Source organism: Anas platyrhynchos, chromosome 1, assembly GCF_047663525.1.
Source record: "Anas platyrhynchos isolate ZD024472 breed Pekin duck chromosome 1, IASCAAS_PekinDuck_T2T, whole genome shotgun sequence".
Taxonomy (NCBI): Eukaryota; Metazoa; Chordata; class Aves; order Anseriformes; family Anatidae; genus Anas; species Anas platyrhynchos.
In genome coordinates this window covers 192,817,841-192,844,426 of record NC_092587.1, presented here as the reverse complement: position 1 = coordinate 192,844,426, position 26,586 = coordinate 192,817,841, and the positions used below count along the sequence as shown (strand labels likewise).

At 36.7% G+C, this 26,586-nt stretch overlaps 1 protein-coding gene across 10 annotated transcripts in view; it reads left to right on the top strand.

Moving 5' to 3' along the window:
- CEP126 (centrosomal protein 126) overlaps positions 1-18,136 on the top strand; it is a 35,712-nt gene extending 17,576 nt beyond the window's left edge. For 2 of the 10 annotated variants that reach the window (XM_072032750.1, XM_072032752.1), the window contains 5 exons: positions 6,864-8,649; positions 12,022-12,143; positions 12,470-12,557; positions 13,076-13,285; positions 14,431-15,224. In XM_072032750.1, the coding sequence (XP_071888851.1) occupies positions 6,864-8,649; positions 12,022-12,143; positions 12,470-12,557; positions 13,076-13,285; positions 14,431-14,714 (2,490 nt within the window). In that variant the 3' untranslated portion in view covers positions 14,715-15,224. Of the gene's footprint in view, positions 1-6,863; positions 8,650-12,021; positions 12,144-12,450; positions 12,558-13,075; positions 13,286-14,430; positions 15,225-15,974; positions 16,044-17,916 lie in introns of those variants that run through there. The other 8 variants (XM_027467901.3, XM_027467905.3, XM_027467915.3 and 5 more) reach the window with 8 other exon arrangements.
- The last annotated feature ends 8,450 nt before the right edge of the window (positions 18,137-26,586 follow it).

Sequence of the window (26,586 nt, the reverse complement as noted above, 5' to 3'; positions counted from 1 at the left end):
TGATAAATAGTTTAAAATTATAACTATTTATACTTGAAGCATTTGACTTTCTTTCTTGAAATTTCAAGCTTTGGACTCTGATTAGAAAAATAGTCAAGAAAACTATTGTTGTTGTTATAAAGCCTGAGTTTGGAAGCTTAATTCTTGGATTGGGCTGGTGTGTATGTGTGCTGTGACTTTCTGTGATGTGATGCAGTATTTATAATACTAAGGTTACTGACATAAATAGTCTTCAGTGGTCTTGTTGCTGTCTGTTGTCCAAAGTCATTTCAGCAGCGCTTGCCTTTCTGAAACAAACATCGAAGTATTTCACTGTGGACATGCTTTGCAGTCTAACCATCCATTGAGGTCCTTTAACCTCTCTTGGGTTCTGTTTTTACAGGCCTACCAGGATTATAAAGATTCCTAAAATTCTTTTCTCTCCTACAGAGCAATAAAGTTCTATGTAGACCTTATCCATAGAATTGGTGTGTTCCAACCTTAAAGATTTGTATAGTTTCAGCAGTAAACCAAGGTTTTCAGTGACCCTTTTACCATTCTCCAAAATTACTTTGGTTAAAATATTGAGAGCAATAGATTTTATTTTGTGCAACAGTTGCATCTGAGTCAGTACATCAAATTATTATGCCCATAAATAAACTCCACTCTGAAGAAATTAATGTTGTTAACTTCATTCTCAATCAAAGGGGTTTTTTTGCACAGTTCTTTCCTGTTTGTATTGCAGGCATAAATAAAATCTTTAAGGTGGAGCTGGTAGCACTGTCTTTAGCTAAAGCTGCATGCAGCTTTTGACCAAAAGACATTACCCACAATTGCATATCATTTTGCCAAATGTTATGTGTTGAAATTTTCTATTTCTGGCACCTGCCTGGAGCTGAATAATGAAAATTCCCATTAAAATGGCTCAACAATGTCAAGGAATAATATTATTCGTATAACTTTTTGTCTTTTTCTTTCCATCACATTGTCAACTTGGTGCCCATATGAAACTGTTTTGGTAAATACAATACTTTTATGCTCTTCCAGAAAAACACATTAGGCTTGAATTAAACTGTTTGATTGACTTCACATTTTATCTCTATTGTTTCATTTTTTTAAACAAAATACTTGGAAGTAAGAGCGAATTCACAGACAAAATAGCTATAGATTACAACATGGAGACTGTATTTTCCTCTTCCCTCCTCTGCATAACCATAATTAAATTATTCAAGTGGTATCTGTGAAATCCAAATTTAAATCCTTTTTCTGATTGATTTGAAACAGGAATTTTACTTTGGCTGTCCTTTTGTTTTAAAGTGTATTGTGCATCAATCAAAGTACTCATTATTGTTATTTCTGTGGTTCCCCTTGCCATAAAATACTTCACTGTTTATAGAAGCAGGGGCACAGGTATCATTTCTCAGAAACAGCAACCCAAACTAAGGGGTTGGAGGGTTTTTCTTGTATTATCTCTAATATAATAACATTTTGTAGCCTGTTATAGGGTGTGTGATTATATATTCTATGTATAGGGTAAGTAGGCATCTGGGAAAATACTGAAGAATACTGAAGAATATTTCTTAAGTGATGTTACACTGAGTGAAAGCAGCAGATACTTCAAACACGTATGTATGGACATTGCCTTAGTTGCATGAATAAGTGGCCAGTATGACTGTTAGCTCTTTGTATTACTGGGCTTCTGAGTATGGACTGTGTCTATGAAATGGAAATGTGTCAGGTATCTTGCAGAAAAACTGAATTAATTTTCAAGTGCATTCCTATTATGACTGGAATGAGTTAAACAAAGGTTCCTTTTGCAGAATGCATTGTATCATTCTAGCTCTTCAGAGGCATAAATGAGACCAGCATGGAAAAAAGGAGTGCCAGTATATGAAATCTCTCCCAGGAGTCAAGAAATTTTAGAATGGTCAGGGCTAGTTATTGGGAAAACAGATTTCTAAGGGGAGGGCATAAAATAAAATGGGATTTGAACTGAATTCAGATTTGATTTTGAGAAGACCATTCAGAGACTGGAAATGTGTTTCTGTGGTCACCTTAAACCAAAAAAAAATCTGGTCATCTTTGACTTTTAACTGTGAATGTTAACATCTTTTATGTTGATCACTTGAATTTTATGACAAACTCAAGTGATTTCCTTACTGCTTTTCTTTTTAGCAAGATCAGGGAGCCTCAGCTTTTGTTGGCTTTCAACCAGTATTGCAACATACCATTATCATCCACATTATTTCACTAATCCAAAGCAACTTCACATTTGCTATAAAGGTTACTAATCACATTGAAATTTATCTCCAGACTAATTTATTTTCCTTATTTTAATACTCAGACTTGCTTTCATTATGTATTCCTCAGAGTAGTCTTTTTTAAAGTAAATTAGCATTTTATTCCAAGACTGTGCTGTAGAAAATGACATTACAAACCTTGTGTCTGACAATCTGGATGTTCATTTATTTGAATAGCACTTTGTGTCAATTCAAAGCCCCACTTTCGCAGAAGATCATATAGAATTGAAGCAGAAACAGCATTGACAGTACAAAAGATTTTGTTTTACAGGTGGATGAATATGTTAATAAGACTTTTGAAAATATAACAATTGTTACATATACAACATTGGTCACAAAGCACAGAAAAAAGGAAATTGAGAACTGTCATCTGCATACCTGTTCCTCCCTTATAAGCATATACTTTTTCATAAGAACTCACATACATATTACCATGCTTCCATTTTTGTTTTTATATTCATAAACATACATCCATATAAATATGTATGTATATATGAAATAACTAATATAGCTATGCACTAGGTTATTTCTCCATTTCTTCAGAGCTGTTTTTGAAGTGACTTGTTTTATTGGAACAGAATAAAATGTTCATAAATGCAGCTAAAGGGAAGGAAAAGAGGAAAAAAACAGTATATGATCTCTTATTTACTGTGGTTATGGTAATAATAAAATGTTTGCTTGCAGAAAGGGAATGGAAAATAATAAAGTTTCTGCATACTGATCTGCCAGAGTTTTATATTATGATAACTTGGTCTTGTCAGAGAGAGTATATACCAATGTCTCAAGGGGAAGTTGGGAAATCTATTGCTTTCTCACCAAGATTAAAGTATCTCTGTCTGGAGTAATTCTGCCCTTTGAAGATGTCAGAGCTGTATTTTGTTTTGTTTTAAGAGATAAGCCTCTTTTTGTGAAGTGGAAAGCAAAATAAAATTTAACTATTTTTCTTCAAGTATTCCTCTTCTGTCCTAGTAGGCTCATGGTGGCTGGGGAACAGAAACATAGTCACCTCTTTCAATTTTATGCAGTATTAATTCTTATCAATCCCCAGCAGTGCTTCTGTAGGACTTTGCAGCTTGATCTTTGCTGTGCAGTTAATGCCTGATACTGGCACATCTCTGTAAAGAATTATGGCTCACCAACTGGGAGACCAAGCATTAATCCAGATTCTCAGAATTTGGACAGGAACAGGTAGAGAACATCTGGGACCCAGGAAACTCACAGATCTTGTAACAGCCAACTTAATTATGCTTTCAAATAGTGGCAAGAAAAGCATATGAATGTCAGCTTTACATTCAGTAGGTTTTTAGGGGAAGGTGGATGTAGTAGATGTATGTTCTTATAAATCAAAAGAAAAAAAAAAAAAAGCAGGTAGGAAATAGGAAACATCTAAGAAAGACAAGGGACACCTTCATAGCTTCTTTGGTGGGTTCGGTAGAATGTTCTGGATCTGTTGTCTAACAGAGGAACTAAAATCCTGCCTCAATAGGATTTGCTTTCTTGGCTTGGCCCAAATCATCTGAGAAATCAGCATTGTATAGTGCCTGAATTGTATGTGTTTACCAAGCATGCATAGACAATAGTTTGCAAGTTTTCTAATGGACATTTCCATTCCAAAGGTGGTGAACTCAAAACCAGTAAAAGTGTTTAGGTACCTCACTGGCTTTGAAAGGTAGCCTTGTGTCTTTATGAACATCGGTGTCTTTTACTCCACAACAAAAGTGAGAGAGAGCATTGTTTGCATATAACACACAAAGAACTCCTATAAATAAACTAAAAATCAAAATCAAAATTCTCAAAATTAGCAAATAATGTGAGAAGACAGGAGCCTGGGTTTTCAGAACAGGTAGCATTTTTACAGCATTTGTCTTCAGAAGAGTGTTCTCATTCATTTCTTGGAATTGTGAACAGTCAGCACTTCTGCAGAAAATGTCAAATACGTATATGGCAGCTCTTCGGTGTAATGGAGCTCTGATAGAGTCCGTTGGCAGAAAATTCACTTGTCAGGTTCTCTTAATATTATACTTATTGCAATGTTATTCTTTCATTTGCCTCATGAAAGGTTTCTTAGGCTTATGTTTTCTCTTTGTTTGAGTGCTTTGCTGAAATGAAATGGCTTAACACAGCTGTTCTAAGTCTTAAGACATGTAAGCAACCTCTTTAACTCCTCAGAAATATTCCCTCTCCCAAAGTACCAAGTATGTGGACAGGCTGGGTTTAAACTTTGTGTATTAGGGACATAAGAAAATGAAGGCAACAGGCAATACAATAAATTGTATTTATGTAACAGAAAAGATATACAAATCTAGAAAATAAAGGCATAATACACTCTATGAACATTTTTCTGCCTTTTCACCCTATAATATTCCCAAAGATCAAAACGAATGATTGGGATATCCAGGTTTATTTCCCTGACACTATTGACCACTAAAGGAATGAATAATTGCTGAATGCTTTTTGAGGTCTTTATGCATAGTACTCTTTATGCATTTTTAGAAGAAAATGTGACATTCACTTCCATTACAAAATCCACTAGAAAAGCAAAATAAAACATGTAAATATTTAATGAGAATGATAAGCAGCCTTCATGTGTGAAATGATTAAATTGTATGCTACAACAAAATAAATGTATGTGAGCTAAATTTGCATGAACTAAGTAAAAGTGATTGTGCATTTAAATGAGGACACCTTTATTCTTTCGTTTCAAACTTATTTCTGGAGGTTGCCTCACCTGAAATCTTTTGTCCCCATGAGGTTCTGTTGTACCAGGACAGTAACATTACATATAATGTGGGATTAAATCTGTTTTCAAATTCTGAACCAAAAATATTTGAATTGTTTTGATTTTAATTTTTAAAAGTTGCAGCTTTTCTTGCATTCTATAAAGCAGTTTTAAGCTAACCTGCTATAGAAGCAGGGTTGTTTTATTAAGTCAACCATTACATTTTTTTCCCCTATATTTAACCTAGTCATTGTAGAAGTGCATGTTTAGCCATACAGGTGCAGTCTCCAGTTCAGACAAGAAGTAAGCCAGACACCTCTGCTTTCTTTTTATTGATGGTTTGCTTTGATTTGTTTTGCTTTTCCCGTTTGAAAATTCCAGAGTTAGTTCTTAAATTTGGCCTGGTACAGAAACCTACAAGCATATGCTTTTTCCTTGTTTGGTTAAGTTCAAGCAGAGGTTAACAATACAATTTAGCCAAACATAAGGTTAATAAATAACTAACAATGCATTATTTATTCTTTTCTATTAGAAAGACACCAGTTTGTATAGCTTTAATTTTAAAACGTTCCCTAAAGGGATCTTTCTCTACACTTGGTTCTTTGTTCTTGTATTTAGTTTCTTTATCTCAGATCATAACTATAATAGAAGACTGTACCAACCTCTCAACATTTAGGGCAAGATAAGGTTTAATTCAATCATAAAAAGTCTTTCAGGACCCACTCAGATTTTTATTTTGCAATTTAAAATATTTGTACAGCTATAAACTATGCAATATTATGGTATTTTTTTGTTAGAATAAACAGTTTTACTACAAAAATATGTTCTCATTCTCTAATTTTATGCACACTTTGTTAAGTTTTCAAAATGCTAATTCTATTCTAATTTCCAGAGGGATGCATAATAACTCACCTAGGTGAACAGATTTTGCCACTTGAAACCTTTCTCTTTTAAAGCCAAAAAAATGGCATTGCTTTATGCCTAAGGCAGTTCCCCTTAGTTTTTCATCACAATTTTCTCCAATGCATAGAGTAAAATTTAGCAGCTCAGTTATATGTAAGTGGATTTAATAGCACGTAGAGAGAAGAATACAGGAATGTGAAAGCAGATAATAGGCATGTATTCCTTGACATTTATGTGCATTTTCAAATCTTATACTTAATAAAATATGTATTTTCAACCATGTCAGGCATCTGAGTGTCTAGATGGAGAAGTATCAGTGAAGAAAATACCTGCGTAGCACATAAAGTCAGCCCACTGGCAATTTGGATGGTGCCTGTTGCTCTTATTCATCATTGCATTATGATGAATAATCATAATGCAATGGTTGGGGGAGGGCATGGAATCCCCTATACCCTTGATCAGTCCTGATCAAGCAAATGATATTTTCCACTTTCTGAAAGATGAGAAGAGAGAGTTAAGGAGTGTGAGTATGACAGCTGTCGCATTTGCCATGACATTTAAATGTGCCTTACTTGTGGAGCTCTGTATGAAACAAACAAACAAACATATTTGGTCTAGTGTTGTGGAATAATTCTAGTTTGGAGAAGAATTAATATTGAATCTGCATTTTCATGGATTCTCTTTTGTTTTGTAAACTCCATTTCATGTTAGAGTACAAGAATCACAGTTCTTTCCTCTGAGTTTGATCCCAAAAGCAGATCATTTTCTTTTGCAATTAAACACAGGTAAATTTTGACTTGATGAAAACATTAATAATGCTATGACCCCAAGTCACAAAAACATTGGGCCCAATATTGATTGTATTTTAGCCTAAGCTGTAGTGTTAAAATGAAAAACTAGTATCAGTGAAGAAAAAAAAAATTTGATAAACTTAACAGTCTGGTTTTATGTGTGTATTTCAGAATTTTCAAGAAGTTGAGAAAACAGATGATTCAGGAAGTTTATCAAGTCTTGACAGTCTTGAGGCTGGGGAACAAAATGGAACTTGCAGACCACCAAGTGAATCACCTTTGACTATGCAATGTGACTGTGCCCAGTATAATCCTGGAAAATCACAGACCAGGAGCAATGATTTGATTTATACAAACGAAAACACTTCTAAAAACATACATCTAAATAATTGTCAGAGAAATTTAGATTCCCAAAACAGCCACAACAACTTACCTGTTCATGATCTTTTAGCTAAACATAATTTTCTAACTCTTGCTGAAGACGTAAATAGTTTAGAAGAGAAGTTATCTGTTTCTCACAGATCTGAAGAAAATGCTGTAGAGTTCTTTACTTCTGGTAATCAAGAAAGCTCTGTAAATAAAGCATTTACTTTTCTGAAAAATATAAAAGAAGAAAGAAAGAATCCATCTTCTGGAACGGCCAGCACATTGGCCACTGGTCATCCTGCTTTCAGTCCTTGCAAAGCCTGGGCCAGCCCTGATTCTATTCCAGGAGAAAGAATTCAGGATCTGATGCAAGAACAGAGCTTTAAAATGACCCCACAAAATAGAAGTAAATCTGTGCAAACCTTCAGTGAACCTATTGCAACATCTGGAATCTTATTTCCTAATCAGAGGTGTTCCACTGGCGTTCCCAGCACAGCTGATACGTTGCCAAAGGACAAAAACATTAGTAAAGATTTTTTTAAAAATACTTTGGGAAAAGTGATTGAAACAAAAGGAGAAAGCATTAGATGTGTTGATGACCTTGACCAAGGATCATCTTTATTTCATGATGCTTCAGTTCTGTGCAATATTAAGCAACAGAATAACAAGGAGAAAGAAAAGGCAAATGTGGCTGAAACTATGTCACTGGTGTCTGATACAGAATTCAGTTTTGGCATCCCTGCAGAGCACAAAACCCTGAAAAACAATATTTATGACAGAAAAAGAGCAAAACTATTCAGAAGTATCTTAAAGAAGGAATCTAAATATGAACCCAGTCATTTCAAAGCTGTGGTTATGAACCATGGGATCAGTTTTGGAACTCGACCTGTGTCTTCTATCAGAGACAGTTTGGAACTGGCAAAAATGAAAAAGAAAAGTGCAGAAAATGAAAAAAAGAATAGGAAAATAAGATGGTGGGATCAGATTAACAAGATAATAATGGAAAATAATGAAAAACACTATGAAAAAAATACCAATGAAATATCTTCTGCACAGCTGCAATGTCTTCAAAATGCAAGTGATTCTCCTTGGACTAATTTAAGTATGGTTGTTCACCCTTCAAACACCAGGTTCACAAGAAATCACCAGGAAAATTCTCATATATCAAACCCAAATGTTAATTCTGGAACATCAAATAAAGAATGCATGTCTCTGAATACGTTTATGTCTACTGGATCCTCTTTTGCTAAAAAAGCTTGGATGATATCAAAAGATGAAGAAAGCAAACCCCCGGAATGTAATAACAAATCTAAAATTCATGAAGGTAATCAACACAAAAATAAGCCAAAAATAACCAGAAGACCAAGACCCATAGGAACCCATCCGGGTTCTATGCTGAAGAACGGAAGAGGCACTCTGGTCCAACCACAGTCGGCTTCTGAAGCCAACACAGTTCCAGCAGCTCAAGGCAGGGTGTTGGTACCTCATCCACCATCCGCACCTACAACAGGAAACACAAGTGGCAAAACAATGGTCAGCCTGGGGTTTCAGCCACGGCCTTCCTCTGGTCTTCAATCTGCCACTAGAAATGGTAATTATTTCAATGAAAGGCATGTTTTGTTAGCAGATCAAGCTTTAACTAGGAGAACTAGAGCACACAGAGAGAGCATTACCTGTAGTTCTGACTTGGCCACACCTTGCTGCAGCATGTCCAGATACGAACCTTTGGCAAAAAAATACTTATTCTGTAAATAGTGGTCAGACAAGTGCCTGTCAAGATCATTCAGTAACCTGCACTGAAAGAAGATCTGTTAATGCAGAAAATGGATTACATCCTGATCATATCCCAACAGCTGACAAAACAGGATGTGCATGGAAAGGAGTGCATGCTGCCCTAGCTCTAAAGGACTCTGCTTGTGGTTTAGAGTCATATGTCTGGGCTTTTGGGGTGGGGGACATTCATTAGAATGTACTTTTAAATTACATCACAAATTTGTTTTCAGTTAAAACCTTCAGCCTTTCATCCATTCACACAATACTTGGTTTTAACAAGTTTTCAGCAGTTGTGATTATCATTTCTATTCTAGTGGTGCCCAGAGGCCTCTCAAATGCGGATCCCCATTTTTATAAGCTCTCTACAATATTAAATGAAAAGGAAGTGCTTTCCCTGAGATTATATACCTGACTAATGAGCAGATGTGACAGGTGGTCTAAATAATGATATAGGAGGAAGTGAGTTTATATGAGCAATTTTTACAAGGTAACTGGGAGTCATAGCTTGTTATCCAAGTCACTGCCACCTGAAAGTGAAAGAAATGTAGATCTACCATGTTTTTAAAATGCTGACACTGCAAATGCCTAAAATTATTAAGTCTTAGTCTCATTAATACAATTAATACTCAAAAAAAATTTTAAACAATTTTAAACTTCTACTAGACAAATTTGCTGTTCTTCAAAATGTCTGATTTGTAAAGATCTTTAAGATACAAATTTTTAAATTTTAAGAAATCTCAGGGATTTTTCAGAAATTTCTTGCAATTTATTAGAAAATAACCTTAGGAGCAATATGATGCAGAGGGTGTTTGGTAAGGTAAGAGAAAAGATGTGTAAGAAATTTGGGGAGAATAAACTTTATGGGGTTTACATTTCAAAATGTTTCATACTTTTTGATTTAGCTTTTTTCTCCTCTGCAACCCAGCTATATGCTGTACTTTCAGGCAGTGACGGCATCCTTCTGCTGGTACTTTCTATATTATATGCTGATTTGCTTTCTCTTGAGGGCTACAGCTAGAAACAGAACTCCTGAAACCAAGCCGTGCTGCAGGTACACACAGCGCTCCAACCTGCTGACTGAGCTGTCATCAGCCATGTAGCTCAAAGAGATTTTCTAGCAAAATAAGACATTCTAGTAACTTGAAAAAAAAAAAAAAAAAAAAAGTTTCTTATTTTATCTAGTCTAAATTCATAGTTTTAACAATGGGAGCAGAGCTAGATGATTACTCTTGGCCTGAAGGAGGTGGACAAAATGAGAAATTTCTTCTGTTTGTCCATTCCAGTTCAAAGGCAAACAGATGAGCTTAAGATATGTGTGATTTAAGTTAGCCTATTTGATTTTACATTGGAAATGAATGAAGTCTCCCATTACCATACGTGGCCTCCAGCAGAGCTACTTGCCTATTGATACCCTTATTTGCACATCAGATAAGTGAGCAGGCCCCAGTATCATAGAGCTGCAGCTCTTTTAGAGGAAGAGCTGAGCAATCTCATTTTAAAATTGGGGTGGGCGGCCCTCAGTATCTGCTTACATTTTGTGCTTGGAAAGTCTTCTCTATTTTAAATACTCTAGATAAGTCTTAATGGCTGGCTAGTATTTGTTCTATTGCCTGCAAATGCATATAGATCACCATGATCTTTGTTTTGAAGGGCTTGATAGAGAGACTGAGTACTGTGTTGTTCTTGAGTAAATTATCTGCTGTGGCACTATCACAGGGCTCAGTAAGGTCTGTGAGAAAATGTGATCTGCACTGTGTGACCAAATGTGTGCTACAGAAAGTGAGAATACGCTGAAGAAACAAAATTGTCGTAAATGAGGACCGTCCTTTAACTGGGGTTCCAGGCTTGAAATTGTGTATTGTCTGGCTGACACAAGCTATCCTCTGTTGCTGGATAGTAGAATTATTTTAACTTCTTTGGTGTTCAGCCAGTAAAATGCTTTAAAAATGTGTTTAACATTCAGCCTGAGACAAATTGTGCCTCGTGAACACAGAACAGGACACGGTATAGTGATGGGATTCAGTAGGTCAGGTTAATGGTTGGACTTGATGATCTTGAAGGTCTTTTCCAGCCTAAATAATTCTGTGATTGTGTGATAAACACAGGACTAATTCACATGCTTGGAGTTAAACAGACATATCTCAGTATCTCATGCCCTTAAACACACTACTGCTTGTTATATTTTGTATTAAATTTCCCAAAGGAGTCTTTCCTAGACATAGATCTAATCTTGCAAACCGATTCAATTAAATGTTGATGTATCAGTAGAGTAACTTTGGAATTTATTTTTCAGAGAAAGGTTATGTGATTACTAATATAAGACAGGGTTTCTTCTTTGATTCTTTCCAAATTTCAATATTACACAGTCACATTTCTTTCTTCTCAGGTGCTATTCAGCATCATGTGTCACATTACAATAATTCACATATAACTAAATGGCAACCTTTTAAAGCTCCTGTATCCTGTATTACTGCTGGTGAGAGAAGCCAAAAGACTATTTTCAAACCTTCTTCTAGGATGAATGAATTCTTTTCTTTCTCTGCAAACAGTAAAAATTCTGCTTTGTTGAATATCACTATAATAACAAGTAAAGAACTCAAATTCTGTCAAAATCACTAAAAGACTCCTTGGCCTTGTCCTGAACTTATAAAGCTGTACATTAAATTTACATGGTATTACATAAATAAATAGGTGATTTATATTCCCAAGAAGAAATCAAATAACTGTATTTACAAATGAGAATATATCTCCTCGGATATGTAGATCCTGACTTGCAGGTGAAAATAGCGATTTGCATCCTCAGATTGCATGCATGGAATTTTAAAGTAGAACTTAATTTTCATTTTGAAACCTGATGGTTTGATTATGAAAATATATTGTTACACCAGACAAAACTGAGATAAATTTGAGGTACAATATCTAAGTTAGGCCTCTCTATCTGAGGGAAAATACTATACAGTGCATATAATCCACATCTGGATTTTATAGTCTTATCTAAGATTAAACTAAATATGCCTTAGAAGCACCTGTTTCACTCTTCACCATAGGAAAATAATCTAGAGAGATCTGATGCAAACATCTATAAGATAGACATTTAAACTTTGACAGAGAAATTTATTCACCATTAATAGTTTTTCTTTATCATATTTTTACATGTGTTTATTTTATTTTTGTATGCATCTCATTTAAGGTGTTGTTCCTGTTACAAGACAAAAACAGATTTTTGACAACTGTGAGCATAAACACAGAGCTTTTTCAGAACAGAGAAGCCAAACTGTGGCATCTAAAAAGACGTCTACTCATCATACACAGGTAAATATTTCATCATACACAGGTAAATATTTGATGCTATTAAAAAAAAAAAAAAAAAAAAAAGCTTATTTTTCCTCAAAATTTAAATAATTTCAGGTGTATCAAAAATGTTGTTCTGTCACAATTTTGAATCAATGTGCTAAGTCAGCTTGCTGTCACTACTAATGAAAATAATTAAATCAACTTCAATACATCTACTGAATTAGTATGCACTAACATTTTTGCACTTGAAACATTTAGTAATATGAAATAATAAATTAAAATGTTCAGGAAGTAGTACAGTAACCTTAAATTACACTTAAAATAGTTTTAAAATATTTTGATAGAATTCGTTACGTGCTGTCCAGCTGAGTCCTATTCAATCTGCATTTGATCCAGCACAAAGTATGAATAATACCTACAAGTCTGAAGAAGGTATAGTAACACATCTCACTTCAATTCTTTGTTATTCATAAAGTAGTGACCTAATGTAGGCACTATGTAACATCACTTGTGTCTTTTAGCCCCAATGATTCTAGTTTGTTGTCTAGACCTATTTTTTTTCACAGAAATGTAAAATGCAACATTATATGTTATGAAATTGATGGTTTTATAACTTTTATTCTTTATGCATAAGAACAAATAGTCAAGTTTAATTGTGTTCCTCTTTGTATTTAGCTGTATGTATCATACATAACAGTATGATAGGGACAGGTATTGGTTTATTATATATTTGCAAGACTAGTAGAACTTGCTCTGGAACAAGTCATCCCCATTGTAAAACATATTAGTGATCTTAATTTTATCATTTTCTAACATATCATGCTTCTTGACTACCATCTTTTTGATCTTTTAAATGTGAATTTAACACAGACCCATAGTCACAAAAGCAAGCAGTATATTTAAATGTCATGAGCTCTTCTCACTTGAGTTTACCCCTGTAATCTCATCAGTTTCAGAAAGCACTGCTCTGTTTCTTATGGCAGAAAAACTTGCAAGTACACCAGCTGCAGAAGATGAAATCCTGGCAGCTATGGAAGGTATGCAACCAGCGAGACAACCCTTTCTGCTTACCAGGGCTCCGTGTCTAGGCATGAGTGCACTTTCAGTAGAAGAAGAGAAGATTTTTCAGTCTCTTGATCGTCTCAACCAAAGGCTACAAAGTAAGTTTGATAATAAATAGGATCCTCATCAAGTGATTAAGTAACTTTATGTTTTGTTGTCTTGGATTAGGTTTGATTAAAAACATTAATCTCATGATAGAAATCTCTTTTCCTCTTATTTTATTGTTATTATTCTTTACTAACTGTAGCAAACAGTAGATCAAAATCACTAAACCTTCTTATAGTAAACAGAACTAATTTAAAATAATGGTGACTTTTCCTTTGTCAAAAAAAAAAATCAAAATATGATTGGAGGACACCTTCAGAAACTAGTTCAGCCCTTCAGAAACAGTAAACAGAAACAGTAGCTGTTGTTTGTAATAGGTGTTTCTTAAAATTGTTCTTTAAACAAGTACAAGCCTCACTTAGGAATCTCTTCTGATGCTTATCCATCCTGTTTTTTTTTTCAATTATATTTTGTCAAGAATTACTCTTTATTATATACTTTATATTTTCACATATCTAACCCTTTATAATGAAAAGGTTTTCATTTTCTTTATTCTAGTCTTTTGAAATGTTCCTCTTCTCCATGAATTCTTAAGGATCACAAATGCAATTCTGAGATTGCTGCAGCCAAATCTGAATGTTTGTGTGAATATCACTTGCACAAATACTCTTAAAGTGTCAGACTTACCTGAGCATTCTACAACCTGTTCTTTTTGTATACCATCTTTATGCCAGTGTTTCTTATATGAGCTATTTGATCACAATCGACATTTTGTTGAAGAATGTTGAGAAAAAGTCTCTACTTGTTCTTGCTATTTTTTCTCTCCAGTGGTTAAACACTTTCATTGGTCATCCTATTAGAACTAACACACATGTAGAAGTAACTTACTTTTTAGTCTCTTGCTGTTGTATCTTGTGGTTAGTATTTGCTTTGACCTACATGACCGAATTGCCATGCCTGGAGCTGTTTAAGAGATGTGGGTGTGGTGCTTAGGGACATGTTTTAGTGATGAAATTGGAAGTGTTAGGCAGATGGTTGGAATTGATAATCTTAAGGGTCTTTTCCAACCAAAATGATTCTATGATTCTATAATCATGCAGGTCTTTAATAAAAATTCTCAGTAGTTTTACAGTTTCTGCATTTTGTGTGTTTCATCCTTTCCAAGATAACATTCTCAGACATATGGTTTAATTTTTAGGTAGTCTCCTGTGGAGCCATGAGTTGGATTTGATGATCCTTATGACCTTATGTCCCTTACGGCTTGTGATATTCCATGATACAGTATTGGAAATCAATGGGGGACCTTGTGACTTGGTCCATGTGGTCTGTTCATGGCTTTCCACATATTGGAATAACTTCTGCTTGTCATTTTTTCTTTTTATGGAACTTCTAACTCTGCTGTTTTTTCCTTTCTGCTTGGATTTGTTTCATTTCAAATTTTACTTGCCAATTATTCAAGTTTACAAGAGTCTGTTTTCTTGAAGTCCATTGATTTTATTTTACTGTTCTACTTACTTTCCTAGTGGACTGCATTACTTCGTGGTCAGTTTACCAAAGTTTACCCCGATAGTTCGTGTTGCCTGGAATCATACCAGACCGGGACTTATTTTATGGCATTAAACTCCAACACACTATCCATATGTTTCCACATCAAATGATGGATTGCTTGACTTTGAGGGAAAAGGTTTCAGTTTCCTGTAAATTGCAACAGCAGGATAAAAGAACTTTTCAACCTCTTAGAAACTTTCTGTAACTACAGCTTCCCATTCTTGCTCCCATCTAGCTGTGGTTCAAAATTTCCTGACACTGTACCTCATTCCTCTTGCTTCAAGGCAAATGGAAGTAAAGAATTCTCTCTTTTGTAGGAGAGGAGTTTTGGTATGATGTGCTCAGGTCAATAAAGTATACATTAGGAAAGAGAAATGCAATAAAATTCAAAAGAAATTGCTGTATGAATAACAGCGAAATTGAAAAAAAAAAAAAAAAAGCAAATTCATCAAAGAAATTGAAAGCAATAAAGCTGAAGTTTGCCAAGTGTGAAAAAGAAAATTGAGGAAACTAAGAAAAGAACATAAGGAATATTAAAGTATATAAGTCAATGGATTACAAATGACTGTGCAAGTTAAAATAATACATATATGTATGTATTCTAAATTTAGCTTGCTTAAATATTTTGGAAATTGGTCATAAGAAGCTGTGAAATTTTACAGGTAGACATATGACATGTAAGTACATGGAAGTATGTACCTCTAAGTTAGTAAGTAAAGTGTTATAAGTAAAGTACTTAGATGACACATAAGTACAATATCTTTATCCACCTTTTTCAGCTTTGTTTTCACACGTTACCAAGTGCCTGAAACTCTGTAGGTTTGGGTGTGTTTTATGTTGTTGTTGTTGTTGTTGTTGTTTCTTTGTTTGTTTAATGAATAACAGATAGTCACTAACCAATCTGTCTGGAAGTTTTGTTGCCAGCTTTGAGCACCTGACACACTTTTCTAAAGATTTAGATTTCTTTATAGACACAGTAGATTTTTTTTTCCAGATACCTAGCTGAATTTTTTTAAAATACAGATATGTCATATACTTCAACAGATATCAGTAAAGGAAAAAAGAACAGTTCTATTAAACTACATTTCCACACTCTTCACAAAGTTTTGTGCTGAATATTTGATTGTGAATCATATTTCTATCCTAGTATTTGGATTAAATAACATTTGTCATACACTTTGATTCTGTTTTTAGATGTTCAAGAAGCCATTACCAGAAACCCATCTGCCTCAGGTGTCTTACAGATAATCACTCCTTTAGTAGGTATATAATTTAAATAAGTTCAGCTTTATTGCTATTCAACTTTATTTCCTACAAATTGACCTACTTTCCTACAAAGTGGCTTATTTTATAGCAAAAATATAATTGAAAGTATTTACCTCGATCTGTTTAACTGACTTGCCAGACTTTCAGCTTTCTATTTATGTAAAAAGTAATACATTAATGAACTTTGCATTACTGTAATCGGGCTGTGAGAGTTTATACCCAACTGCCTTATCCTCTGGCTTCAATTTCCCTTTTGAAATCTGAAGACACTTGCAAAGTCCAAGAAGTTTCAAGAACTTCTCAGGAATAATAATGTAGCAGGATCCATTTGAACTATATATAACTCATAATTAATTTATTTCATAATAATTTTGAGAGGAGAGGGAGAATGATGTGTGGTAGTGCATAAAATAATTGTTAATATAATGAATTCTTACTTGGACCTGCAGATGTAAGTGATAAATATTACCTTTCTTCAGAAAGTGTTTATGTTTTGGTTTATGTATTCTAGATCTTGTCAGTTTGAAACAAAATAATCATGACACCTCCCATATAAAGAACTGAATAGGGAAATAAGTGCACAATGTGAAAAATTTACATTTTGAATGATCAGTTTGTAATTCAGAAGTTAGTATTTATGTTTCTGTAATATCAATCTCTTCCTTTAATATATATTTGTTAGGAAAAGTATATTTGTATATTTTGAAGCTAGTGTGTATTAATGTGTATTAACTTAGGAAAAAAATATAGCCAGATGACTGTATACTTCATGTACTTTTTGTACTTGTACTTACCTCCACATACTTCATACACTTGACTGGATAAACTAGCGTTTATAAGCTCTCTAACAAAAATGTTATAGAAAATACTTTTTACTCAGAAGTCATTTGCCACCTACTGAGTTTGAAACTAGAAGGAAAAAAAAAAAAAAGAACATTTTTGAGGCCCCTAAATTCAACGTGGTTGCCTAGATTTGAAGTGGAATTGTGTAAAGCACAATGTTATCTCTGTTCATGTGGGCCTCAGTATGTGTGACCTGGAACCTCAGTGCTGTTTCCTCTGTCTCCTATCTTAAGAATTTAATTCCTAATGGACAACAACTTTAAAAATGCTATTTTTCAGCAATTAGTGTAGCAATATAATTACCTTTATTGCATCTAACTGTCTTGTACTATAGTATTTTTGAGCCTGTGGGTTTCTCTGGGGATTTCTTCATAGCTCATTCTTCTTAAAAAAAAAAAAAATAGCTGCTCTCCCCACCAATGCAAGTTTCTGTCATCCAGTAGTCAGTCCTTTTGGTCAGCTGATCATGAATGAACAAACATTTCTTCCATTAATCCTTCATCTACAGCATTTTTATTGCATGAATAAAATAAAAACACTAGTCTCTGTAAGTTCACTAATGGGCATTTAAGAGCTTTTTTTTCCATATGGTTATATACTTGATCATTTAAACAGGAGTGTGTATGTGTAGATACAGATCCAGATCTCAGGCACTAGCTTGGAATTTTTCTCAATGATGAGTGAACAACTGTTGTGCAAGTTTCCAGCTGCAGAAAAAGAGCAGAAAACTGAGGTTAAATTCTTATGCTATGGGATGAGATGAAAAGTCTTAATTTTTACTTCACAGAGAGGACCACATGCTTCAGCTCTTCTTATTTCAGAGCAATCAAATAAAGCATGTATATTCACTCAGTAATTCGTATGAATGACATCGTGCCCTCTAAATCCAGATGAAGTTGCACAGTTGTTCACATATGACGGAAAAGAGGTCACATCAATATCATCAAATGATGTTTCTTAAATGCTATACATAATTGCATTTCTGGTTTTGCACATATACATCTCATTATTCTCCATTTTATTATAGAGTGTTCAGCAGTGTATATCCTCCCCTTTGGTGAATACTACAGTAACCACCCAGCAGTACCAGAATGCATCAGCTAGCAATCAGTTGCAATTCCACAGGAAATACTGATATTCTCCTTAAAAAGGTGCTCCAGTATATTGCAGCATTATGTACTTTTTATGTGTGTATTATTTGACACTATAAAATTAGCCATAAAATAAAGATGAAAGCAGTAACTCGAGTAATGAATGTCAATTGGCTGTTAAGCATTTTTAGGATAATTAAGTCTATTTTATTATGCACTTTATTGTAAAACACTGTATATTAAAGCAATGAAAATACCTCACATTTTTAGCATTTATATTGGTAGCATAAATTTCCTGTACCTGTAATTAAAGTGAAGAAAAAAAAAATCACTACTTAGATTATGTGTAAACCATTTCTGTGTTTTTTAGGATTTGCTAATAGACTCTATTACATTTGTAAATGATACATTGTAAAAGTGATTTGATTATCAGTAAATAATGCATGGAGTTTCATCTTTTTCCTTTATTATCAGTGGCTATATTGCAAATTATTGCAGACTGTCTGCAGTAATTACTATCTTATTCAGTAGCTACATCTGATGGTACTGAAGCTGACTATGCTCCCAGTATCATACGTCTTCTGCTTCTCCTTCATACTTCTACTGCTTCTTCCTGAATTTGTTGGAGGTTCCTGTTCTCCAGCTTTCCTCAATGTTTTTCAACGTTTGCACTTAAAGAGCAGTTCTTCCTCAGCTCCTCCTGTGAAGGAACCCAGGCTGAAACTGGCAGGAAATTAGAAAAATTCCTGGGGAAGGACAAATACAACAAAGGGTATGTAGATGCACTTTCACTGAAGCACATTGGGGAAACCTTTATACATCAATGGCAGTTTTGGGCTAAAATAATTATTCTAGAAACACAACACCATAAGCACTCAGCTAGCTCAACAGCAAAATGTGGTTTTTGTTTTTCCTCATGAGCTTTACCTTGGTCATCCACATTACACAATCTCCACATAAGGAGAGTTACAAGCAACTAAAGTGGGGACAACAGGCCTGGAGAGGAGGACTCCATTCCTGTCTTTAAGATAGACAGATGGAGCCAAATAATAACATATTCTGCATAAGGGTATATATATTCCAAGAACATGACTAAATGTCTTTCTGCAGAGCTTGGTGCACTTGCAGTTGTCATTGTAAGTGGTTATTTTGGAGGGCAATTTGGTTTTGACAGTCTTGGACTGACGGATTATACATTGGTCCTTCAATTTTAAGTTCACCTGTTGCATGACTATTAACATGTCAACAGATTTGTCTTGGTGATAAACCTGTCTGCATTGCCACACCAGTTCTAGAGCAAAGGCCTTTTGTTAGTTAACTAGCATGACACCTAAATCTGTGAGATTTGATAATTTTTAAGGAGTAGTAACTTTTTAACCTCCTCTCATTTTCTCTTCCTCTGCTGTTTCAGTGCAAAGTAGATAAATATTGCAAAAAGCTGTAGAAGCCATACACAATGCACAGAACCGGTCAACAAATCTAAGCTGGTAACCATCTTCAAGAAACAATAAAAGCAATTTACTAAATCTCTGGATTTATAATTCCCTATTACATGTCTGATTTTCCTTTTATTATCTACACAGTAAAAATTGTGGGGTTGGCTTTGGGACTTAAGCACTCGTATTTCCATCAGTGCTGCCTAAATGCTACACAGTGTTATTGCCAGCCTTTGTTAGAGTGTTTGGGAGCTTAGAAGAGTATTTCAGGAGTGGGCCGAGTGCTCTACTAGTGCAACCACAGAAACACACACTCAGAAGGACATAAGCACTTCTCTGGATAGAACACATCTTCCCAGAAGAAGCAATCAAAAAATATTTGGCAAAAGTATTTTTAAAACTGTTATTCACAATCCTAAAAAGACCATCACACCAGTACCTTTAATTAGTGCTGCCGTTGCTTAGGAGAGAACCAACCTGTCAAACGGAGACAAAAGGAAAACAAGTGCCCAACACAGAAATGGAAAGTTTATCAGGAAATTAGGGCTACCTGCTGGTGGGTGATATCAGCCACAATTAAGAACAGTTTGTAGCAAACAGCAGCAGAAATTTTACAAAGGAAGTTTAGGGAAAGATTGTTTTTCTCAAAACAATGTTTTGAAGAATGAAAGGATGCTAGCTTTCTCCTCTAGCTAGGCACTGCAACGTCTTTGGGGAAAAAAATCTGATAGACTTGAAAGGGCTGACTTCAGTCTGGAGCCTGTTAAAATAAATTGTACTTAAACACCAAAACTGCAGAAACTCGGAGTCCCCTTCTGATTGCTGTTGCCATCTGCCCTGTCCCCGCTGCCAGTAGGGGGAAGCTATAGCTGCAGTCCACAAGCCTAAAGGATTGCAATGTGTGTTAGCCCTTATAGGGTCTTTGGTGTTCAAATACATGTTAAATACCCAGCAGAAGACATCCATGTATCTTCAGAGCAAATGAACAAAGACCTTCTGAGTTTGACTTCAGGATTGGTTTGCACTGAAAAAACTCAGCCCTCACATCTCTGTTTGTATGCAGTATGCTGCAACATTCCAGTATGGTGAGGATTTAATATTTAAATAGTGAGGGGAAGTTTCCCCACAGAGATTAAGAGACGGAAAGCAAATAATCCAAATACCAGAGGCCATGGATCAAAAACAACTCTTGCTAGTCAGCAAGCCAGAATGCCAGCTTAACCAGGTTTCTTCTCCCATTAATCGGTTTAGGTGGCAAAAGCAAAGCCAGAGAGTCAGCTTCCTCTCGTAATTACACAGTGAGATTTTTCAAAGCCAGGTGCCTGCATTTAAGTTTCTAGGAAAATATTTTCAAGTAGGATACTTGATTTAGGGTTACAGGCTTCAACTCAAAGAAGATAACCTTGTTTCTTAGATTGCTTTGACTCCTTTGACAATATTAAAGTATAGTTTTTGTTTAGGTGTCTCAACAGTGTGATTCTCAGAAGTAAGGAATGTGCGTTAGGGCAGCGAGACCAGGGGCAGCTGCTGGATTCTGAGCACTTCAGAAGAGCCAACGAGCCCTTTTTTTCCCATTACTTGATGGATTCTTCAGATTGATATCTACAGATCTTTCTATTCATCACATAGAAATAAATAATGATGATGATGATAAATAATAATAAAGCAGATAACTTAATTTTTCAAGTTAACTGCACTAAAATCAACAAGATTGGTTTAGACAAACATTAAAATTTGGGTACCTTAGACTTCCTCCTAAAACTCTTCAGTCTGCCTGCCATTTTTGTTGCTTAAAAAAAAAAAAAAAAAGTCCATATTCTTTCTAAAATTAAATTTTAGTATGAAAACATATGGAAAACAGGTTAAAAATTATGGTTTCCAATACAAGCCTAAATGCTCTCCTTCAAAAATAACCTTGTATCCTCAGTACCTGTCCTTCACCATTTGGTGAAGTATGCTTTAAGCAAAAATCTGAAGTCCAACACATCACATGAAGTCATACAGAGGAGCTGGAGCTCAAAAATTAATTCTGCATTGCTGAAATTAAGCTTCTACTTTTCACAGAAAACAAACGTGTTTTTCTTTTTGGAAAGAAATTTGCTGTTTTACTCTTCTTCTTATTCTAATTTGTTCCTTTGGGCTCAACACTGGTTGAATTGGCCCATCCATGAATCGTGGATTTGTAAGGGATATTTACCTGTGGTGTAACATTGCACTAACACAACTGCTTACTAATATAATAATATTTCACTAATACTATTCACAATATTTTACTACTACTACTAAATACTATACTACTAATGCTACTACTACTACTACCTAGGCAAACCCAACTGTGATTGCCTTCAGCCTGACAACAAGGCAGCAGCCAGGGAGAATATTCCAAACAGGTCCCAAACAGCAGCAGAGTGGAGCTGGATGAAGGTGTCGTTGACAAGCAGCCTCCCACCAGGTGAAGGCTGGGGTTAGGAGAAAGAAGCTGAGGCTAACACAAACTTGATGCCCACCAGGGGTCTGCAGGGCATGAAAGCACCTCAGGCAAGGTGCCCTTCTCAGGGGCTGTGGCTGCTGGTGGTGCCATGGAGGCAGCAGCTGTGGATGTGAGGGGTGGGTGAAGCTGCAGGGACATGTGTGCTGGTGGGGACAGGCAAGGAGATGGGGCCTGGCTGGGTTGCTGCCACAGCAGCCCAGGGTTTTTGGACAAGACTCTGATTCTCCATCCCCTTCTGGCATTTTCGGCCATCCAGGGGCAGCAGGGGCCTTGCTTGCTGGAGAGGTCTTGGTGGTGGCAATAACTGCAGTGGTGAGAGGAGGCAAGAGGGGGCTGGGAGGAGCCAGAGACCTTCCTCTTCCAGCCACTGTTCTGGCTAATTTGCTTTCATAGGGAAAAATTATTTTCTGCAGCTTCCAGATTCAGAGGGTAATGGACCTGCAGCATTGTGAAGGGACTGGCCAGCTGTACTTCATGCTTCAAACGTTTTAAATGCTATGTTTACTGTCAAAAGGAGCACGCATAAATCTCTACTCTAATGATGTTTGAGGAGCAGCGAGCATTTGTGTAAAATGGCACTGCCTTTTTATATACTGCACACTGTTAGGATTGAGGGTACCTCGAAACGTTTGAGACTAAAAGGCCCTCTTGAGAGCTGCATTTACTGGTCTTAGTAAATGTGTATAGAAATGTACAGTATTTAGTACACAGGTCTTTGAGTTGTATGGCAGGAGCCATGGTAAAGCTCCTGCTGTGGATGAGAATGGGACTGATGCTGTCAAGTTCTGCGAACAAAACCAGAATGACAACGCACATTAGAAAACAAATCAGCAAACGATGGACAGACTGAATATGGGGAGCAACACCAAAAACATGTGGCTGTTGGTGTGTGGGAATGATCAGACTCACTTGTCATCAAGCACAATGAAACACTAAAATCTGCTCAATCACATATAGAGAGGAGGTTCCACATTCTTTAATCATCCTTATCATAATATTCATAATAGATGGCTCATAATGAGTCCTGCTCTCTAACACCACTGCTTTTATAAGAGAGAATTCACCCAGGGTGAATTTGATCCTATATAACTAGAGATGACTGCACAATGTTTTTGGAATTGTATCTGAAATTGTAGCCACAAGATTCCTTCAATATTGAATATAAATCCCAAGCCAGCAACAATGGTGGCACTAATCCAGGTGACAGAAGTGACTGTGGGTGACACAAATCTACATATAATGTATTATTGTATATATTACTTTTGTGTTTGAGAAGAAAGGAGTTGTTCAGCATTTGTATTTAATTTGTATCCAATAGTCCATGATCTTTCAGAGTGACAAGGAGAGAAAGAATAAAGAAAATTGGAAGAGGAGAAGGAGAAGGAGAAGGAGAAGGAGAAGGAGAAGGAGAAGGAGAAGGAGAAGAGAAGGAGAAGGAGAAGGAGAAGGAGAAGGAGAAGGAGAAGGAGAAGGAGAAGGAGAAGGAGAAGGAGAAGGAGAAGGAGAAGGAGAAGGAGAAGGAGAAGGAGAAGGAGAAGGAGAAGGAGAAGGAGAAGGAGAAGGAGAAGGAGAAGGAGAAGGAGAAGGAGAAGGAGAAGGAGAAGGAGAAAGAAGGAGAAGGAGAAGGAGAAGGAAAGACCCTGTGCCCTTTTTTCAGCTTTCAGCAACATCTGTTCATATTTAAGTTTTCCTACTGGTGCTGGGATGAGGCACTAAAAGATGCTGAATCTCTTTAACATTGTGCCCGTGTACAGTCAGGTAAAAATGCCAATAAAATGGACCATTGTCTGTTATTTGATTGCCATTGAAGAACTGTGTCATTAAACAAAGTCAAATAAATTAAAATACTTATTTCTAAAGGAGATGATCCTGAAATACTTCATATTCAGCAAACAGTTTTGGTCAAAGAAAAAGATCAGAAATGTTAACATATTTCTGTTCATATTTAAAAGTCTGTTATCTCACTTCAGGGTAAGGTGTTGAGACTAAAAGTAGCTTAATCAGATTAGCTGGAAGCTATATGAAATGGTTAGTTTCAGGTCTATTTAAATACTTTATTCATGTCTCGCCAATGGAAATTATTTCTCCTTCTGATTTCTCAGTTTGGCCCTCTAATTAAAAGCAAAAGTTATTTGTGCTATCTGCTCAAGATGTCTAAACTCTGTTCTTAGGTGTAGGCAAAGGGCTTACACTGGAGAACATGGCCTTAAGAGATCCTATGGTCGGTTTGCTGGAGTTATTTTCTCTTGGTTATTCACATTGCACCATGGATCTCGGTGTTTCCTGGTCAGCCCATGCACACAGTATCCCTTTGGAGACCAGAGATGTTGAGACAGCACGGCAAGGTTTCAGCAGGCAGGTATATGGAGGCAAGGATGAGTACTTGCACAGAGCTTTCAGGATATTGCTCTTAACAGCAGAGCCAGGGAGGCAGACCCCAGGTTGTGCTCTGGGTGAAACGCTTTCCATTTCCTTCCAGAAATGAAAGGGGACTTGGCCGACCAGAAAGGTTTAGGTTAAGTGTATAACAACCTGCATCCAGTGGAGCTGAAGGGTGATCTTGGGATTTATTAACATTAGTAAGTCTTCCCTCTTTTTTCTTGGTTTGTTAGAAAGCTGGATGAAAATGTGCAAATGGTTATGTTCTTCAGACCTCTCAGAATTGCTGCACCATCCAAAGCTTGTGACTGAGTCCCTCTCTCTGGTGGTCTGAGCTCTACGGAAAGGATCTGCTTTCTGAAGCAGATCATGCTGTAAGGTCTTGCGGGATGGCAGAGACTTTGCACACATGATATGCCTTCGCAAGCACAACTGAACCTTCCAGTGGAATGATCTTATTATACATATGTGGATCCTTTTCTGGAGGGATGGACATATATAGGGCATACATAAATAAATTCTTTATCCTTAGTAGTTAGCACTGCTAGCAAGAGTGGTAGAGATAATAACTTTTTTCCCTACTCTTTTTAGATTTCAGGATGTGGTGTATGATAACGCATGCTTCTGTGCGGTTGCTACAAAAATACCCTGCTGGCCGGGAGGGGGGATCTGCCTTCATTTGAGGGGGTTTTGTAGACCAAATATGGCCCAAGCCTGTTTGATAGTTCTCTCGTAAATGAAACGATGACAATCCTCTTGTGACTAGGAAACATTCCAGAGCCAGGGTGTAGGGTTACACAATGGTACAGTGTCTTGCCCCTGATTTATAATTTGAGAAGCAGATTGCGTTCAGACAGAATGCAAGCTGAACAATGAGGTTTCTAGTCCTGATCTCATTAACTGAGATTTATACCAAGAGGCTATTGTATCTTGTTCTTGTGGTTTGCCATGCCAGCAAACATTCATAAAGTTATTTAAAAAAGAAAGCTTCTGTCACACACACGGGTCAGAAAGTTCTCAGGAAAATATCTAGTCAAATATCAAGTGGTCTCAATCTGCACTTACTATGCCTTATGTTTCTGGCCTTAATAAGACTCAGTATGATTACTGGATCAAACGTCACAGTCAAGCCCATTAGACTTAAAGATTTGTGGAGACACGGCCTAAAATACTTTTTCACATATTTATGTTGGTTCACAGCTGAGTCACTCTAAGATGGCTTATTAGCTGCAGGAATTTTCTCCCCGTGCTGAAGAAACATTTTTGGGTGGAATAACAACACCCCAAAAGCCGCTTTCCCTCCCGCAGCCCCCAGAGCCACCGTGCTACATGAAGGGTCTCAAAGACACCAGCCCAGGGTCTGTTCTGTGCTGACAGGCACAAATGAGGATGCCCAGCACGTTAATTAATGCATCAATATTGCTGCTGGGCAGTAAGAAGGAAGCAGAGGGCCTGTCCCAGCCTCTCTGTGACAGAAAATGGAGCGGGCCGGGCCAGCCCGGCCGTGTGTGCTGAGGGCACAGCTTGAGGCCTGCAGGCCTGCTCGGCCCCTCAGCGGGACACCCTCACAAAGCGCCACGCAGAGCACAGTGAACTCCAGCATGGCTCTGAGGGGATTAAATGCCAGTCTGTCTGAGGACAGCCAATGTCAGGCTTCAAAGTGCCACCCAGCTTTCACCACTGCTTTCCATGCTGCCTTGAAACAGGGGCAGGTTATCATTAGCATGGCGCGTGACTTCACAGCTCCGCCTGCACGTCCTGCCATGCTGTCACGGGTAGAAATAACCACGCAGTGCCGTCAGCTCACGGCCTGGACAGACACCGAGCGCTGAGGGAACACTCCTGTAAAACACATTTTCTCAGACAGCCGATGCCCATGTCAGATGACAAACACCCAAATGCAAACTCTGTGGCCAATTTCCGCGAATTAAATAGCTGAGAGCAGGTGAGGAACCAGGGCAGAAGAAAACATTAGGCAAACCTTCAGACAGTAGCCAGTCCCACAGCATGGAAAACTGCTGATAAATAGCACACACTGCAGCAGAGAGCAGGGATCTGCCCCACCACGCGTAGTGTAACACCTGCACCCGTGGTATGTGCAATTTGTACGGTGAAAATAGGACACGTTTCTCCCCAGTAAAGGTGCAGCAAATGAGTCTTTACATGCCAAATTAACAGTAGAGATCATCCTCACATCCTGCTGTACCTGGATCTTTTGGTCTCCTCTGCCTGAACTCTGACCATGGATCAGATGAAATAATGCAGCATCTTCTCAATAAAATCCTGCCATCAGTCTTATA